This window comes from Macadamia integrifolia, unplaced genomic scaffold, assembly GCF_013358625.1.
Source record: "Macadamia integrifolia cultivar HAES 741 unplaced genomic scaffold, SCU_Mint_v3 scaffold1790, whole genome shotgun sequence".
NCBI lineage: Eukaryota > Viridiplantae > Streptophyta > Magnoliopsida > Proteales > Proteaceae > Macadamia > Macadamia integrifolia.
In genome coordinates, this window is record NW_024868353.1 from 33219 (window position 1) to 50400 (window position 17182).

The 17182-nt window shown below is 40.1% G+C and overlaps 1 protein-coding gene across 1 annotated transcript in view; it reads right to left on the reverse strand.

Annotated features, from left to right (window-relative positions):
• Nucleotides 1–5420: 5420 nt before the first annotated feature.
• The window catches only part of LOC122064840 (phenylalanine--tRNA ligase, chloroplastic/mitochondrial), a 42655-nt gene continuing 30893 nt past the window's right edge, over nt 5421–17182 (reverse strand). Inside the window, exons 10-11 of the mRNA XM_042628623.1 lie at nt 5777–5890; nt 5421–5692 (exon numbers count right to left, since the gene is read on the reverse strand). Coding sequence (XP_042484557.1) covers nt 5642–5692; nt 5777–5890 — 165 coding nt within the window. The 3' untranslated portion in view covers nt 5421–5641. The remainder of the gene's footprint in view (nt 5693–5776; nt 5891–17182) is intronic.

Below are 17182 nucleotides of genomic sequence, written 5' to 3' on the forward strand. Positions count from 1 at the left end.
GTGACCTAGTGTCAAAGTGAAACCACTAGGAAAGAGCTATCTATCATTATGCAGAGACCCTAAAATAGAGTGAAGCCCCTTAAAAAAGGTTATCTGATCAAGAATAGACCACTATAAAATATCGGTTCAGAAGTGTGGTAGTATGATATGATCACATATCACATCAATTACAAAAGGAATTTGATGTGGGTTGATATAATCTTAGGTTCCCTCACCTTAAAAATTGGTTTATGGGATTTTTTTTTTAACGAGTATCCAGGCCTTCAACCTGAGTAGTCCCGCAGGCCCATACCAATCGCACAACTGTATAGATCTAGTTATACTGGAGTTGAATGAGAATCATTCAAATTTCACTGAAAGCAGTGAAGGACACTAAACACCCCCATGTGAGTGGCCCCAAGGAAGTAAGAGGAGTCGAACTCAGAACCACATGCTTCTTGAGGTGAAGGTCCCTTGCCAACTCGACTACCCACTTGGGGTTTTTTTTTTTGCTAACGATGAGTACTAGTCCCGTGGGTCTATACGAACCCTATAACTGCATAGACCAGGTCATACCGGTGTTGAATGAGAACCATTCAACTTTCACTGAAAGCAGTGAAGAGCACTAAACACCCCCGTGTGAGTGGACCCAATAAAGTAAGAGGAGTCGAACTCAGAACCACACACTTCCTGAGGTGTATGGTTCTTACAATTTCTTATCACATCATAAGCAATTTTTTTTTTTTTTGCCAGGATTGGGGATTAAAAGGGTCACACACTTCTTGAAAAGCTAGAAAGAGTACACAGTGGGCTAATAGAGGTGCATTTTTAGATGTCGCAGGGGAGAGTTGATTCACTAATCAAATCCCTGAACACTCTCTAAAGGAATAGTGCCAAACACCATGACAATCCATGGATCGGCTTCACATCACGAGTTCGTTTTAACAGTGATAAAGTTTCAACCTTGGTAACATCTTTTTTATATTTTTAAGGAAAAAGTATCAATATGTTACCCCGTTTATATTAGCATTTTACAAGTCAAGTCAATAGTAGAGAACAAAACAAAATATTGAGAGAAGGCAGACAAAGAATCCCTCATATATTAATGAGGAAAGAAAAATGAGAAAGTAGATAGATTATGAAATAGAAGTTTGTTATTCTTTTCTTAATTTTTTATAACAAATTTTTTGGACTCATAATATAGTTATTCTATTTCTTTTATTGGAAAATAAAATTCATTAAATGCTAAATCTATAGCATTTACTATTGTACAATCGAATGGTTTAGTTCAAACCTTGGAGGGGTTAAACTAAGGTTAAACCAAGGTAAATCCAACCTATAAACCGGAAATTTCAATACCACTATTTGTTATCTAGATGGATGTAATCTAGAGAGGTAGCATACTAAGCTCAAATCAAGGATACCTAGGTTCAAACCCGACAATGGTAGGTGTTTGTTTTTTCTTTTTCTTATATATATATATATATTTGTCATTGATGTCATAAGTGTTAGTCAACTGCTATCAGTCTCAAATCATGTTACAATTTATTATCACATCAAAAGCATTTTTTTTTTTTGCCAGGATAGGGGCCTAAGAAGGTCACACTTCTTAGAAAGTTAGAAAGAATACTTAGTGGGTTAGTAGAGGTGCATTTTTAGATGCCGTAGGGGAGAGTTGATTCACTAATCAAATCCTTGAACACTCTACAATGGAGTAGTGTCAAACGTCACAGCAATCCTTAGATCGGTTTCACATCACAAGTTTGTTTTAACAATGATGAAGTTTCAACCTTGGTAATATCTTTTTTATAATTTTAAGGAAAAGTATCTATACATTACCCCATTTATATTAGCATCTTACAAGTCAAGTCAATAGTAGAGAATAAAACGAAATATTGAAAGAGGACAAGCAAGGGGACCATCACATATTAATGAGAAAAGAAAAATGAGAGAGTAGATAGATTGAGAAGTTTGCTATTCTTTTCTTAATTTTTTACAATAATTTTTTTGGACTTATAATATAGTTATTCTATTTCTTTTATTGGAAAATAAAATTTATTAAAGCATAAATGATGAAAGATTATCGTTTATAAACCCCAAAATAGCATTAGTTCTAGCTCTCCTAGCTAACTGATGAGTAATAAAAACCAAAAGTTTGTTTTTATTTTTTACATTTAAAATTTTATAAATTGACTAGAATTGTTTCTCATATTTTACAAGAAAGAAAATACCTCCCTTGGTCAACTCTCTTTACCTTGCCACAGAAACTTCATTAGCTCCTCACAATCAGTCTAAACGGAGGTGATAGTGAGACCTAATCGTCTTGCTTGCTACAACCGTTCAAGAATTCCCCTAGCTTCAAATTCTTGTACATTTCTTGTATCACCAAAGTTTAAGGAGGCACAAACATATGTTTCTCTTAAGAATATAATCATTGCCCATCTAGTCATGTAAGAGAAAGAATCAAAACTTGCATCACAAACTACAACACTAGATGTTTTAGGTTAAAACCCTTGGTATTCTAGCTTGACAACGAGGTATCATTAATTGGTTGGCAATTATCAAGGATGATATGTTGGATATGATTAAGATCATTAATCCATTTGTTAATGTTAAATAAAACAGAATGGGGATTTAGAAGCAATAAGTTCTAGCCATCCAAATAAAATAGTAGGTGATAGCAAACACAAAAAGGAAAAAAAAGTAATCTATCTTGGATAAATGGGGTTGATTGGCCAAGTTGACTAATATATTTGTTATGTTGATCCATAAAAGTGTTTAGTCCTTAACCCTAAGAACCATGCTGCCTATATTTTTTTGAAATAGTAATAAGTGCTAATTAGTTTTCCTTTCTAAGTGATATGGGGGACTTAGGTACTCAACCAGCAGGAATCTCTTAAGGTTGGCTCTAGTACTCAACCCATTTTTCAAGGCTTTCCAAAGAATTTTTTAAAATTTTTGATGAGTTTTATTTTTTCACAAATAAGACCAAAGATACTCCTTAGCAAAAGAGGAAGAAGAGGATCTATGTGAGACAATGTAGTTCACTGCCACCTTACTGGAGGGGATACGCTTTTTTCAGCATAATCATTCTATGTTGAAAATTGACTAAAGAGAAGAATGTGAGGTCCACTATCCCTACTCATTTTATTTTTATTTTTTTGGAAATTTACTATATCATTATCACCATTTGGTTTTTTCCATCCAAACAAATTATTTTACTTAATTATATCACTTTTAGGGCCCGTTTGATAACGTTTCAAGAAACGCGTTTCTGCCGTTTCTGTTTCCAGAAACAGCAGAAACGGAGTAAAAAGCGTTTGATAAAATTGTTTTGTTTCACTTATTTTCAGAAATAGAAATAGAAATTTTTACTTATTTATGATTCAAGAAACGACCCAGGCGAAACAAGTTCAACTTGTTTCGCCGTTTCTGGAAACGACTTGTGGCCATTATTTCATTGGTTACTATCGACTTCTAAAAACATGACTTATCAAACACCTTCAATTCTGTTTCTGTTTCTAGAAACGGAAATTTATGTTTCTGCTGTTTCTTGAAACAGAAACGGCAGAAACGTTATCAATCGGGCCCTTAATTTTGTAGCATACTATTTTAGTGACTCGTTATCGTCTAACATGTTTGAGTTTTTTCTTTTTTGTTTGATGAAAGAAACGAAAGATAACATTAACTAATGGACAAAGTTAGCGGTGAAGGAAGGGAAGAGACGGTCCTGATGTGACCCCTCTCTCCATATATTTCACCTCCTATTGTACAGTTGTTGATGGGCCACGCTAAACTGATACTCATTCACCGTGGCCTCGTGATAACTTAGTCCTTAACTGATAAGGAAAACTACAAAGTCATAAACATCACCATACTTTTCACAGAATTCCTATCCACCTAACCTTATATATTTGATTTGGCAGTTAACAATTAAGGTAAAAGTTTACCTTTACCAATGGTAAGGAGAATCCCCTCACCATTTTTTTTTTTTATCAAAAAAAGTGGATAGGTAGAGAAAATAAGAAAGATGATACATCGTAAATGTCCATATGTTGTCTGATACTATCAGTTCAAGCAACTACTCCTAAGATGTGAGCTACGAAGATTACGTGTCTTCAAAAAAGAAAACTTAATAATCTTTCCAAGGTAAAACAATGGGGTTTAGGATCATTTGAAGGAGGTTGTGAACCATCATGACCTGTGAGGTTCAAATCCTTAATCTAGTTGTTTATATTAGATATGATTTGATTAAGGTTGGCAGGCTTGTTTGTGAGGGTGCATAAATTTCTTGATTGCCATAAGAAATAGTAGTGCAATGCAAACATGGAAATGAGGAAAGAAAAATCTACTTTAGAAACACTCCCTTGAACAAAAAAGTTCAAACAGCGTTTCTTTAAGAGGAAGTCCACAAAGAAGTTATGTTCTTTAGTCCTAGAATAAAAAAATATGGACAAATGTTGTGAAAATGGACCTTTCTAATTTTCTATCAAAATGGCCTCATATATTTGTTAACAAAGTGGGATTCAAAATTTGTGGGCAGATAGATCTCTATATCCCCTGTTTACATATCTAGTTTTAGCACAAAGAGTTTGTCAAGTGATAAAACAAAGCTACGAACAATTGCAAGGTGTGCAAAAACAAGCATAGCTGAGAAAATACATGTATGCATGAACACGAATGGGAAAGTATTTGATTGGATTTGATCTTAAAATTCATTACCAAAGGGGAAAGAAAAGCGAGGGGGGGATACAGCCCCTAGGGGCAAAGAAAGGAGAGGAGGGAGGAGGAGAAAGAAGGGTGGGGGAGAATAAGGAATTAGGTAGGACGAGCAAGAACCCCCCAGCTTGCTGTGATTCCCCAAGGAACAAACTCATTATTGTTTCCTGAAACCTCCCCTCTTCTTGTATCTCTTCTCACCCTGCCTGATTCTTCAAGCTCCCCTTCTTTCTTCTCCCCTCCTTTCTTGGCCCCTAGGGGCTATATATTCCCCCTCCCCCTCTTTCTCCTTTGGTAATGAATTCATTTATTCATCCAAAAAAAAACCTTACCATAGATCTATCCAATAGTTCAAATTGTCCACATCTTCCTACTATATAACTCAAAATAATGAACCAACGGGCAATAAAAAATGAAAATAAACCTCATTGAAATCACTAAAATGCCATTATGGCTTATAGGTCCCATACTTCTATAAAGCTATAATTAATTATTCAAATTTAAAATAAGAAAAAAAGAACCATAAAAGGCAACATGACCCCAACGCCAAGACACATGAGAGGGTAAAATGACCACCCCATCACACATGAAAGGTGGAAATCCTACCGTTGTTGATGTTTTCATGTTCGCTCCCATTGGTCCCTATGCTAGTGCAGAAGCCATGTTGCCTCTTACGAAACCCACTGGGACCATATCAGTTAAGCACATAAGAAACATCAACATTGGTTATAAAATCTCATTTAAGTGCCGAAAACAAGAAAAGTCAGACTGATGCCTGAAAATCTCGTTTAAATGCCAAAGAAAACAAGAAAAGTCTAATGCCTGAAATAAAAATAAATTGTAGATTTATTCATTTCTTTCCATAAATACAAAAATAAGGAATCTACATGACAAAATTACAGCTTCAGTTTTTTTTCTTTTTTTCTTTTTCTAAATAAAAAATCTATCTCAGAACAACAGCCAACTTGCTCTGCACCGCTTCTCTTACATTCCACTGCAGCCACAAACAAACATAATTAATTTAAATGTCAATTAATTTCCTAATAAAACTTTATAATCATGAAAGTTCTCCAAATACCTGCAACTGATTAATCTCCTCATCTGTAAGTGAGCGTTCCATTGACCGATATGCTATCCTATAACAATGACTTGTCATTCCTTTCTCGTTGGTAAAGTTGTCGATCAATTGCACCTGACAGTATACATGGCTTCTAATTTAAATAAAATCCCAGAAACTTATTACTTAAGCCAAGAAAAAAATAATCAGTTTCGCTAACAAGGACAAAAAAAACAAATATAAACAGTATCAATTGAACAATCTCAGAAATACACAGAACAATGTTGCAATAGGAAGATAGAGAACAATATCAACCGGTAACCCTCACTTCTTGAAACCATACCATTTACACGTGACCAGACATTATATATGCCAGGCATGGAGGTAGGAGTTAAAATGTGTATGGTACTGGAGGTTAACATATTGTCACAGAGACCAACACCAAAGAAGTATAGTATCAGCAATTATACTATGGTAGCAGCAAACTTCAAGGCCCCTTGTCAGATGGTATCCCCAAGGTCGTGTATGGCATCTCTGTCAACCAGGGCCGATCTCTCGATCATGGAAAAAACAAAAACCATTTCATTTTAGAAGGATGATCCCTGAGGAGGTCTAGTTTGTTCAACAACTGGCTTTCATGTTGGTGCTAGGAGCAAAGAATTGTTGAAAGGAAGAAAGCGAGACAAAAATGAAAGGATCAAACAAAGATCCGCAAGCAACGTACTGAAGCCCTGAATGCTCAGTTCCTCCCACATTACTACGACCAGTCACTCTTCTCCCAGTATTGATCTGTGCACGACTGTGCTACAAATTTTTTACGAGAGTCTGAACATAGGGGGCTTTCTGACACTGAATACCTAAAAACAAGATGCCTTTTGAGTCATATTTAGTCATCCATCAACTGTCAAGGCTGAACAACAGCTTGATAGCTTTCCATTTGAAGCCCATCAACCTGAAGCTTACAATAAAAGGTCATTCAAGCCTGACCAGACATGGGACAAAGGCAAGGCTGTGGATGCGACAAACAACAAACCTATAACAACACTCAACAGCAGAGCTGAAGGCAAGCATATAAGAGCAGGAAATAGCTTAAAATAATGGACAGACAGATGATTATGGAAGGAGCATCCTGGGTGGTTTGTGCACTGGCTAAAGTTTCATGTGTATCGGGGGGAGGGGGATGGTGCTTCCTGAATCTCATCAGGAAGGAGAGGAGTCTTGTAGTGTCAGGCAACTTTTCTTTTTCTTGGAGGATGCGATCTGCAAATACTATTGTCAATGATCTGATTAGGGTAGGAGTGGCTAGGGATTCTTTATATATCTTGGTTTTTACCTCATCACATTCTTCTCTGTTGTTTAGGCCATTCGCCTTCCCTCGGTGTTCTTATTGTGTTTTATACCTTGTACTATTCTTATATGTCACCTCCTTTTTTCTATAAAATCTTTCTGATATCTATCATAAATAACAATAACAACAACAACAATAACAATAATAATAATCATTCCTCCATGTGGCCCACCTTCTATCATGTAGACGTACCAGCAGAGGAAAAATCACAATGCAATCAGCAGAAAAGGCAAAAGCAGCAACAAAACCAGACATGTCATAATAACAACCCTTGCGCTTGTCTTGCCACAGGCAAGTGCTACAGGTGCATGGAGTCAAGCTTGAAGTATCACACTTTATCGGAATGTGCAAAAGGATATGATACCGATTCGAGGATCAGTAAGGTGACCGGATTGATGGAGATCCCAAGCCTTATCTAAACGGTCAAGGAGTGGAGACGGTACTTGTTGTGGTAGAGTGTCATTGACTCGACACGTAGTAGAAAGAAATCTTCTCCATTCGTCTCGATGGCCGAAACGAGTGTGGTAAGGATCATATGGTTTGATGCCATAGACATGGAAATCAGACACATTGAATGTGATGGCAGGGTTGTTGATTTGGATCAAAGGTTTGATGGATGACAGGGGGTCGGTGAAAGAGAATTATGATATGGGGAATATCCGGGTATGGGTCATCAGAGGAGGGGAGATAACCAGTCAAGAGATTAAGCCATTGTTCTGGTGGGGTGAACAACTGGAGAAACTGTAGGATAGGATTAACTGGTTGGTGGTGGTTGTAAAGAGGATGATGGTGGTGAAGAGGATCTGTCCATCGACCTAAAAACCAATGAAGGGTAAGAAGGGGAAAATTAAGGGCGATGGTGTGGGTAGAACAGAGGTGCCAGAATATGCACTTGTAGATGAGAGGAAATTCTGAGATTTCAGCAGGAGAAGTAAAGGTAAACATTGTTAGGAAAGGGTAGTCAGGATGAAAACAAAGTCTTGAGATGAGGAGTCCATGTCTTTGAAGAGAAACTTCGAGAAGTCGGAGGGCTGTAGACATGCTATATGAAAGGACTGTTCTCAAGGTGAGGTCTTGAAGGATTTCAGGGGGAAGAGCTGGAGGAAGAGAACAACAAAGGTTATGATCTGGTGGTGGTGGTGGAGACTGGGAGGTGGAGGCTCCAGGGGTTGTGGGGAAAAGTAAAGGGATAATGGCAAAGGTTGAGGTTGATCGGGAGAGGAAATCTGCCAAAACATTTTCTTTTCCTTTAATGTGTTTCACATCAAAAGACCATTGGGAGAACCACTGAGCCCATCGGAGAAGTTGTGACTGAGGGAGATGCTTTTGTCGAAATTCAAGCATCCGTGGGAAACTGGACATGTCAAGTTCGACTAGGAACTGATGGCCAATTAAATGGAATTGGAACTTCTCTATGCCTCTTTTGACTGCTAGAATCTCTTTAAATGTAGAGTGATAATGAGTTTCAGAGGGCTTGAATGATCCACTTTTGTATCCGCAAATAGTTCTTGTAGCTGTAGAAGGTTGTTCCTCAAGAAGAACTGCACCCCAGTGAGTATCACTGGCATCTGTTTGTAAGATTCTTTTTCCAGTAGAGGGAATTTGAAGTGTGGGGAGGTGCTTAGAGAGTTTCTTTAAAGCCTGTATAGCTGTTGTGTGAGCAGCAGACTATGGAGGAGCATTCTTACGCAAAAGTTGATGTAGCAAAGAAGTATGAATGATCTGTTGTGGAAGAAACTCTGTCATATGTTGTGTGAAAATCGTTCTATCCTCCTAAAATGGTATCAGAGCCTTGTGTGACTTTCTTCTCCGGCTAAACTCCTCTTCTGGCCATCCCTCTTGTCTAGATTGAACCTGCTATAGCTAAAGATACAGTCTAGGCCACACCCTTTTGCAAGTAATCTCTACTTATGGTTCCTACTGGCAGAAAAAGACCCTTGAGCGTTGTGGGCATTCAGGCGAAGGATGCTGTTTTGTGCCCTGTTTGGCTCGGGTTGCTTTGCAGTTAGGTACTATGGTCAGGGGGTTCTTGATCGGCCTCGACTAGCTATGTCTTTACCTATTCCAGTTTCTCCAGCAGGTGGTGTTGGTTCAGATTTGGGTTTTTCCAATTTTACTCAGTGTTAATGGCTTCCACTTCCCCTTCTTCCCTGTTTTCTTCTCCATGACGTTCTTCTTCTTCCCATTCTTCTTCTTCCTCTTTAGAATATCTTTATGAGCTCTCTTATGTCCCTGATGATCAAGTCATCCCTGCTACTCCTACTCCTCTTCGTATCCCTTATACCGTCTTTCCCAAAACACCTACCCAGTCCAAATGGACTGCTCTTCTTCGCCCAAAGAAGACTCCTCCTTTAAAAGAATTGGTCCAGGCCTCTCGCTTTGATCAACTCCAGGTCCCTGCTACTGATAAAGAGCAGCTTTTCAGTCTTGAGATACCTTCGGATCTTATCCCTCAATGGATCCAAGAAGGTTATACTCATCTCCATCTAGGAGCTATCAAGTTTGCTCTCTCTTTCCGTGGAAGAAAAGGACTCCCAGTGGTCTCTAGGGTTGCACTGCTTGACAGTCGATTCTTACGGTATCAACATGCCGTGATTGCCACCATTCATACCACTTTGAACGTAGGAACAGTGTTTTTAACGCTGTATCCCAACTTTAATATCCCTTTGTCTGACCCTCTTCTCTCCACAACCTTGAAATTCCAGATCCATATTACTGGTGTCCCCTAAAATGCAATTACAAAGGCTGCGACTTTGCACTATCAGATGGCTTATCGCCTGCAGAATCATGCATTTGATCTTCTCACAGGACATTCTGAAGATGCACTGTTCATAACCATGGACTCTAACCAAGTCCCTTGCTGTACCTATGTTCCTAGACAAATTTCTAATGACGAACTTCTTCGTCTTCTTCCCTCTTCTTGGGTCACAGCTTATGAACAACAGGTCTCCGCAACTCAGCCACAAGCCCCTCCTGAACCAATCCAGTCTATGGATCCTGAATATATCACTCATCCTAGTGGTGAAGTAGAAATCCGTTTCCCTGTTCCTCGACCCCATCCCTCTCCCTTTCCAACCTCTTTTGGAATGATTCAAGAAAAAATACCCATTAAATCTTTTGATTCCAAGGGTGATCCGATCTACTTTTTTCAAGATCCAGTTACTGATCACAAATACTTTGACCTCTGTGACTGTGATGATTGTCTTCAAGATTCTGACGATGATTTCCCTCCCTCTCGTCGTTTTGCTCGACGAAAATCTACTCAGCACCAATTACAAGACCGATATGAGGCAGGTGATCCTTCTGTTGGACCCCTAAGCACTAAATCCAAATACCCTTTCTTTGTTAAGTATGGTACCCCCCAAGACTTCTCCTCCAACTTCTTTCTCTTCATGTAAACCTCCTCCAAAACCAGATTTACCTCCTCCTGGTTCTTCCTCTTCTTCTTCTCTTAAATCATTTCCCGGCCTTCATGACACTGGTCCGGATGTTCATGGTATTTGTCAAGTTCGGAAAATTAAACCATCAGTCCAAGCTACAAGAAGTTTTAAACCCATCTCTCCTGCTGAAGCAGCTTTGAATTGGCAGGCAAAAAATGCTACAGTCCAGAACCAGTACCTTGAAAGAATATTAGCTCAAACTCAACAAACTCATGGTACTTTGTCCCATCATGATCATCTTCTTCAATCTCTCCGACGAGAAATTGATCAGGTTCACCTTGAACTTGCTGGAATTACTTCTAGTGTTGCTAATACTACTACAATCTTTGCCCTTATTGGCCAAAAAGAGAAGCACCTCAGGTACCTTGAAGCACAGCTTCATCAAATGCAGCAACAACAACCTCGTGCTCCCTCTTTTGCCTCTTCTCATCGGCAACAGCAACCACTTCCAGTAACAGTTCCAAGCTTCATCCCATAAGATCCTTTTGCTATGTATGTCTCTCCGACGCCTCCTGTTGTTTCTTCTTCAAGGACTTTTCCTACTGAAGAATTGAAAGAACTTCAACATTAACAGCGTGCTCTTCCCGAAAGAACACGAGCAGTCAGAGGACGTGCCCGCAGTAGCCTACCCCCAGCATGGACATCCACTGCTGCCCTTATGGATCTTAGTGACTATGAAGATGAATATGCAGATGCCCTACCAGCACCTCCCCCATTTACCCCTTATCCTATGCCAGTCTCCTATCCTGCCCCTCCACCTCCTAATCCTTTACGAACACCATCATTAGTTCCCCCAACCACTACTACCTCTACCCCTATGACTACTACACCACCAAAATCCATCCATACCATCATTTCCCCCTCAGAAAACCCTCTCTCTGAGTATCTTACAACCCTTTCTATCTCAGATCCACCCCCCCTCCTTTCATGAATGAAGGACCCCAACCTGTTGCACCTCATGTTTCAGAAATGGATGATGATCCTGAAATACAGAATCCTGACACACCCAGACAACCTCCTGTCCCTCCTACACCTTTTACCCCATATCAAAATCAAGACCCAAAACAATTTTTCACCCTGGATGATATTCCTGTTTCCAAATGGGCATCTCGAATTGCTGATTTTCATGCATGGATTAATGCTGAATTACTTCATGAAGGAGCTTCATCTGTCACTGTCTTGTCCAAATTTGTTGCAAGACTCCAAGGCAAACTCAGGGAATGGTATTTAGCTCTTGGTCCTTACAGACAACTGCAGATTGTACAGCTTACTGAAAGCCAGTTTGTCACCACTCTCTATCAATAGTTTCTTGGTCCCGTTTCAAATGATCTCTCAAAGGCCCGTGATGAATTTCTCCAGATGAAGTGTTGTTCTCTTCTTCGGCCAGACCTTGACAGACATTTCTCCAGAATGACCGACCGATTTCATAAAATTGGTGGTATTGATGATGAGAATTTAAAGCAAGTCTTTTTAAACTCTCTGCCAGAGCCCCTTGGCACAGATACACAGCAGTTTCTGAAGAACCAGAATATTCCATTAGCTTCATGTACTATTGGTTCTCTATACAGCTATGCTCTCACTGCACTTGATAAGCTTTGCAACATCAAAAAAGTCTAGAAAGATTTGCAAGATCGTTCTGATAAAGTCTCCTCTGCTTGTGATACCTCTTATCGAAAAATCAAGTGCAAAGGTGACAAATCATGTGACTGTTCTACCAAGAAGACTTCTCATCACCGAAGGTTTCCTCTTTTCCCCCACAAAAGGAAACCCCATTTCAAAAAGAAGTTCTCTTTTCAGTCTCCAAAGAAAAAATGGCGATTCCTCCGAAAAAAGCAAATTAGAGGAAAAAACAGGTTCTCTGCTTGTTATGTCTATGGAAAACATGGACATTTTGCAAAAAATTGTCCTCAGTCTCAAAAGAAAGACAAGGTTTTGCACATTTTATCTTCTCTTCACCAGGAAGAGCTACAAGCCGCTGACCTTGAGTCTTTATATTCTCTTGATGAAACTCCTACAGTCCTCTCTCTTTTTGCAATAGATTTCCCTGATACAGACTCAGCCCCAGAGTCTTCCCTCTCCGAGTCCAAGGAATCTGATCCCCTCTACCAGGTAATACCTCTCCTTCCCTCTGCCCATCCTGCTGATCAGCCTCCTTTCTTACAAAGTCATCCAGTTACCCTTCCCCATGTTTCTGTCACAATACTTCCTGAACCTTATGCCAAACCCATAAACCTTATTGCCTTCCTTGACACTGGAGCTGCTACTACAATCCTGAACCCAAAAGTCCTCCCTAAACCTTTCTGGAAACCTCAAGATCCACCTTTACCTTTTCTTGCAGCTAATGGTGAAATCTTCCACATCACCCTTGTGTCTCGACAACCTATAAAAATCCAACTTCTTCTTACTTTGTCAATAACCCATATAGTCCTTGGAACCCATTTTCCAGGCAAAGACCTTATCATCGGGTTTGATATTCTTCGACATCTCCCTCTCCGATGGACACCTCAAGGTCTTCTCTGTAAGCAACAGCTTCTCCCTTGGTCCCCTATTTCTAACTTATTTCTTGCAGGAACTTTCCTCTTTGAAGAATCTAAGGCACATATTCTCTCCACATCTTGTGCAGAATCTCAATCGGATTTTCTTACAAAGTGTTCTCGCCCGTTATGGCAGAACCCTGACTTCTTCATTACACTGCCTTTCAAGAAAAATGAAGATGTCAATCCGACAAAAGCCAGCCATCCAGGCCTTAATCCAAAACATCTTTCCTTGGCTATTCAAGAGATTCAACAACTTTAGACTCAAGGACTTCTGGAACATACCTTCTCTCCATGGGCATGCCAGGCATTTTATGTTAACAAAAGAACAGAACAAGTTCGCAGAAAGTTGCGAATGGTGATTAATTATCGGCCTTTAAATTTCTTTTTCGCTGGTGAAAAGTTTCCTCTTCCCACACATCCGGCTTTACTTCTCCAGTTAGCCTATGCTACTGTGTTATCCAAGTTTGACCTCAAAACAAGATTTTGGCAACTTGGAATTGTTCCTGAAGACAGACCAAAGACAGCTTTTTGCATTCCAGGCTACCATATGCAATGGACAGTCTTGCCTTTTGGTCTCAAAACAGCCCCCTCTATCTTCCAGAGAGCCATGATGAAGATCTTTGCTCCCATCCAAGACCATGCGCTTATACATATTGATGATATTCTTCTCTACTCCAACATAGAAGCAACCCATCTTCAGCTTCTCCAGCATTTTCATCAGCTTGTTCAACAATATAGTCTTATGCTCTCTCCAAAGAAGATACAAATTGGCATCCCTTCCATTGATTTTCTTGGTGTTACTATCTCCAAAGGACAATATCATCTGCAACCACATATTGCAACTTCTTTGCAGCTATTTCCAGATGGTCCTCTCACCAAAAATCAAGTTCAACAATTTCTTGGGATCGTCAACTATATGTCAGAGTTTCTTCCACAACAGATCATTCACACTTCTTTGCTACATCAACTTTTGCGTAAGAATGCTCCTCCATGGTCTGCTGCTCACACAACAGCTATACAGGCTTTAAAGAAACTCTCTGAGCACCTCCCCACACTTCAAATTCCCTCTACTGGAAAAAGAATCTTACAAACAGATGCCAGTGACACTCACTGGGGTGCAGTTCTTCTTGAAGAACAACCTTCTACAGCTACAAGAACTATTTGCAGATACAAAAGTGGATCCTTCAAGCCCTCTGAAACTCATTATCACTCTACATTTAAAGAGATTCTAGTAATCAAAAGAGGCATAGAGAAGTTCCAATTCCATTTAATTGGCCATCAGTTCCTAGTCGAACTCGATATGTCCAGTTTCCCATGGATGCTTGAATTTCGACAAAAGTATCTCCCTCAGGCACAATTTCTCTGATGGGCTCAGTGGTTGTCCCAATGGTCTTTTGATGTTAAACATATTAAAGGAAAAGAAAATGTTTTGGCAAATTTCCTCTCCCGACCAACCTCAACCTTTGCCATTATCCCTTTACTTTTCCCCACAACCCCTGGAGCCTCCACCTCCCAGTCTCCACCACCACCACCAGATCATAACCTTTGTTGTTCTCTTCCTCCAGCTCTTCCCCCTGAAATCCTTCAAGACCTCACCTTGAGAACAGTCCTTTCATATAGCATGTCTACAACCCTCCGACTTCTCGAAGTTTCTCTTCGAAGACATGGACTCCTCATCTCAGGACTTTGTTTTCATCCTGACTACCCTTTCCTAACAATGTTTACCTTTACTTCTCCCGCTGAAATCTCAGAATTTCCTCTCATCTACAAGTGCATATTCTGGCACCTCTGTTCTACCCACACCATCGCCCTTAATTTTCCCCTTCTTACCCTTCATTGGTTTTTAGGTCGATGGACAGATCCTCTTCACCACCATCATCCTCTTTACAACCACCACCAACCAGTTAATCCTATCCTACAGTTTCTCCAGTTGTTCGCCCCACCAGAACAATGGCTTAATCTCTTGACTGGTTATCTCCCCTCCTCTGATGACCCATACCCGGATATTCCCCATATCATAATTCTCTTTCACCGACCCCCTGTTATCCATCAAACCTTTGATCCAAATCAACAACCCTGCCATCACATTCAATGTGTCTGATTTCCATGTCTATGGCATCAAACCATATGATCCTTACCACACTCGTTTCGGCCATCGAGACGAATGGAGAAGATTTCTTTCTACTATGTGTCGAGTCAATGACACTCTACCACAACAAGTACTGTCTCCACTCCTTGACCGTTTAGATAAGGCTTGGGATCTCCATCAATCCGGTCACCTTACTGATCCTCGAATCGAGTGCCTCCTTGATGCGCACAATGAATGGCTCATTGATCATGCTACTTTTTATCCAGCCAGCAGCACTGACAGTTCTGATAACAACTAGAGTTATCTTCTCGTAAGACGTGTGCTTTATCAAAAAGTAAAGTGTGCTTTAATAATGTATTGTATTGTCTTGTAATGATGTCTTTGTACTATTTGCTTTTATGTCGGTAATCATAAGGACCCATATGGGATCCACTATGTATGGAATCCAATGTACTCCTTTCCCTATAAAAGGGCTCAATGTTAATGAAGATGGATCATCGAATCCTTGTGTGAAAATCGTTCTATCCTCCTATCGGATCATTGTGTGAAAATCGTTCTATCCTAAAAGATCCTTGTGTGAAAATCATTCTATCCTAAAACGGGGATAAGGACTTTCCCTGGTCGCGCAACCCCTGTGTCAGCATGGGGGCCAATGAGGGGGCACACATGGGCATAAACAGAGGAAGGTTTTTGGGTTTCACAGGGGTGGGTGTGTCATTTCGCCACCCTATGTACGGGCAGTGTGTCATTTCACGACCAGGGAGAGTTCATTTCCCCTACTTCTATATATCAACTGATACGGTAGCTATATGATACTGAAATGAACAATACAACACCGATATGGCCACTACAGCACTGACACCATTAATACTATCGATACCCTTGAGATGCGTCTGCAAAAAAGAAAATGAAAACAGCGGTGGAGGATGAAGAAAAAAAAAGATGGAAGAAAAAGGAAGATGAATAAGAAAACAGAAGCAGCGGCGATAGCCGCAGCCACCAGAGCACCACTTGAGTCACTGCCAGTGGGATCGTAGTCACCAGCTAGCAGCTCTCACAGAGGAAGTTGCCATAAAGGGTTTCAGCGGAAGCGCTCTCGGTCTCTCACAAGTTGAGCAGACGATGAATCCAAACCAGTGGACCATATATATATATATATAGGTCCATGATTGGGGGGTTCATTGTATTTGGCAGCTCCTAGACTAGACACTGCGGGCAATTTGTATGGTAACCCACTTCCAGGAAATCCCAAAGTAATCACATGTGACAGTAGTAAAGAGGATATTTCGGTACCTCACAGGGACTACGGAGTATTGTGGTATCCAAAGAGCAATGACTTCACTCTCATTATACGCGATGCAGATTGGACAGGTTGTGTTGATGATAGGAAGAGCAATAGTGGAGGTACATTATAGCTAGGCAACAATCTAGTTGCACAGCACAATAAAAAGCAAGAGTCAGTCTCCCTATCCATAGCTGAGGCAGAATATATAGCGGTGACCTCATGTTATACCCAAGTGTCGTGGATAAAGCAAATGTTGAAGGATTTGGACATACGCCTTAACAAGCCCATCTAGTGTTCTGTGACAACATAAGTGCAATCAACATCTCAAATCATCTGATGATGCATTCACGTACCAAACACACAGCTATCTGGCATCACTTCTTGAGAGAAAAGGTCGTTGAAGGAGAAGTCTACCTAGAATTCATTCTAACAGCAGAGCAAGCAGCTGACATCTTCACCAATACATTACCCACGTAGGTGTTTGAATACTTTCGCATGAAATTAGGAGTGGTTACTCTTTCTGAGCATTTATTTTCAAAAAGGCACATATTGAAAGGGGGAGCATGTAAAACTGTGATATTTTTGCTTTGCTAGACTCAGGAGAATCAATTTTGCACCCTTTGGTATTGTTGTCAAAGGGAGAGAGCATATGCGAAAGGGGAAAGTGATTACAAAAATGAAATGATTCATGGAAGTTATGGTTTTGTGATTTACGTTCATGTGCCAAT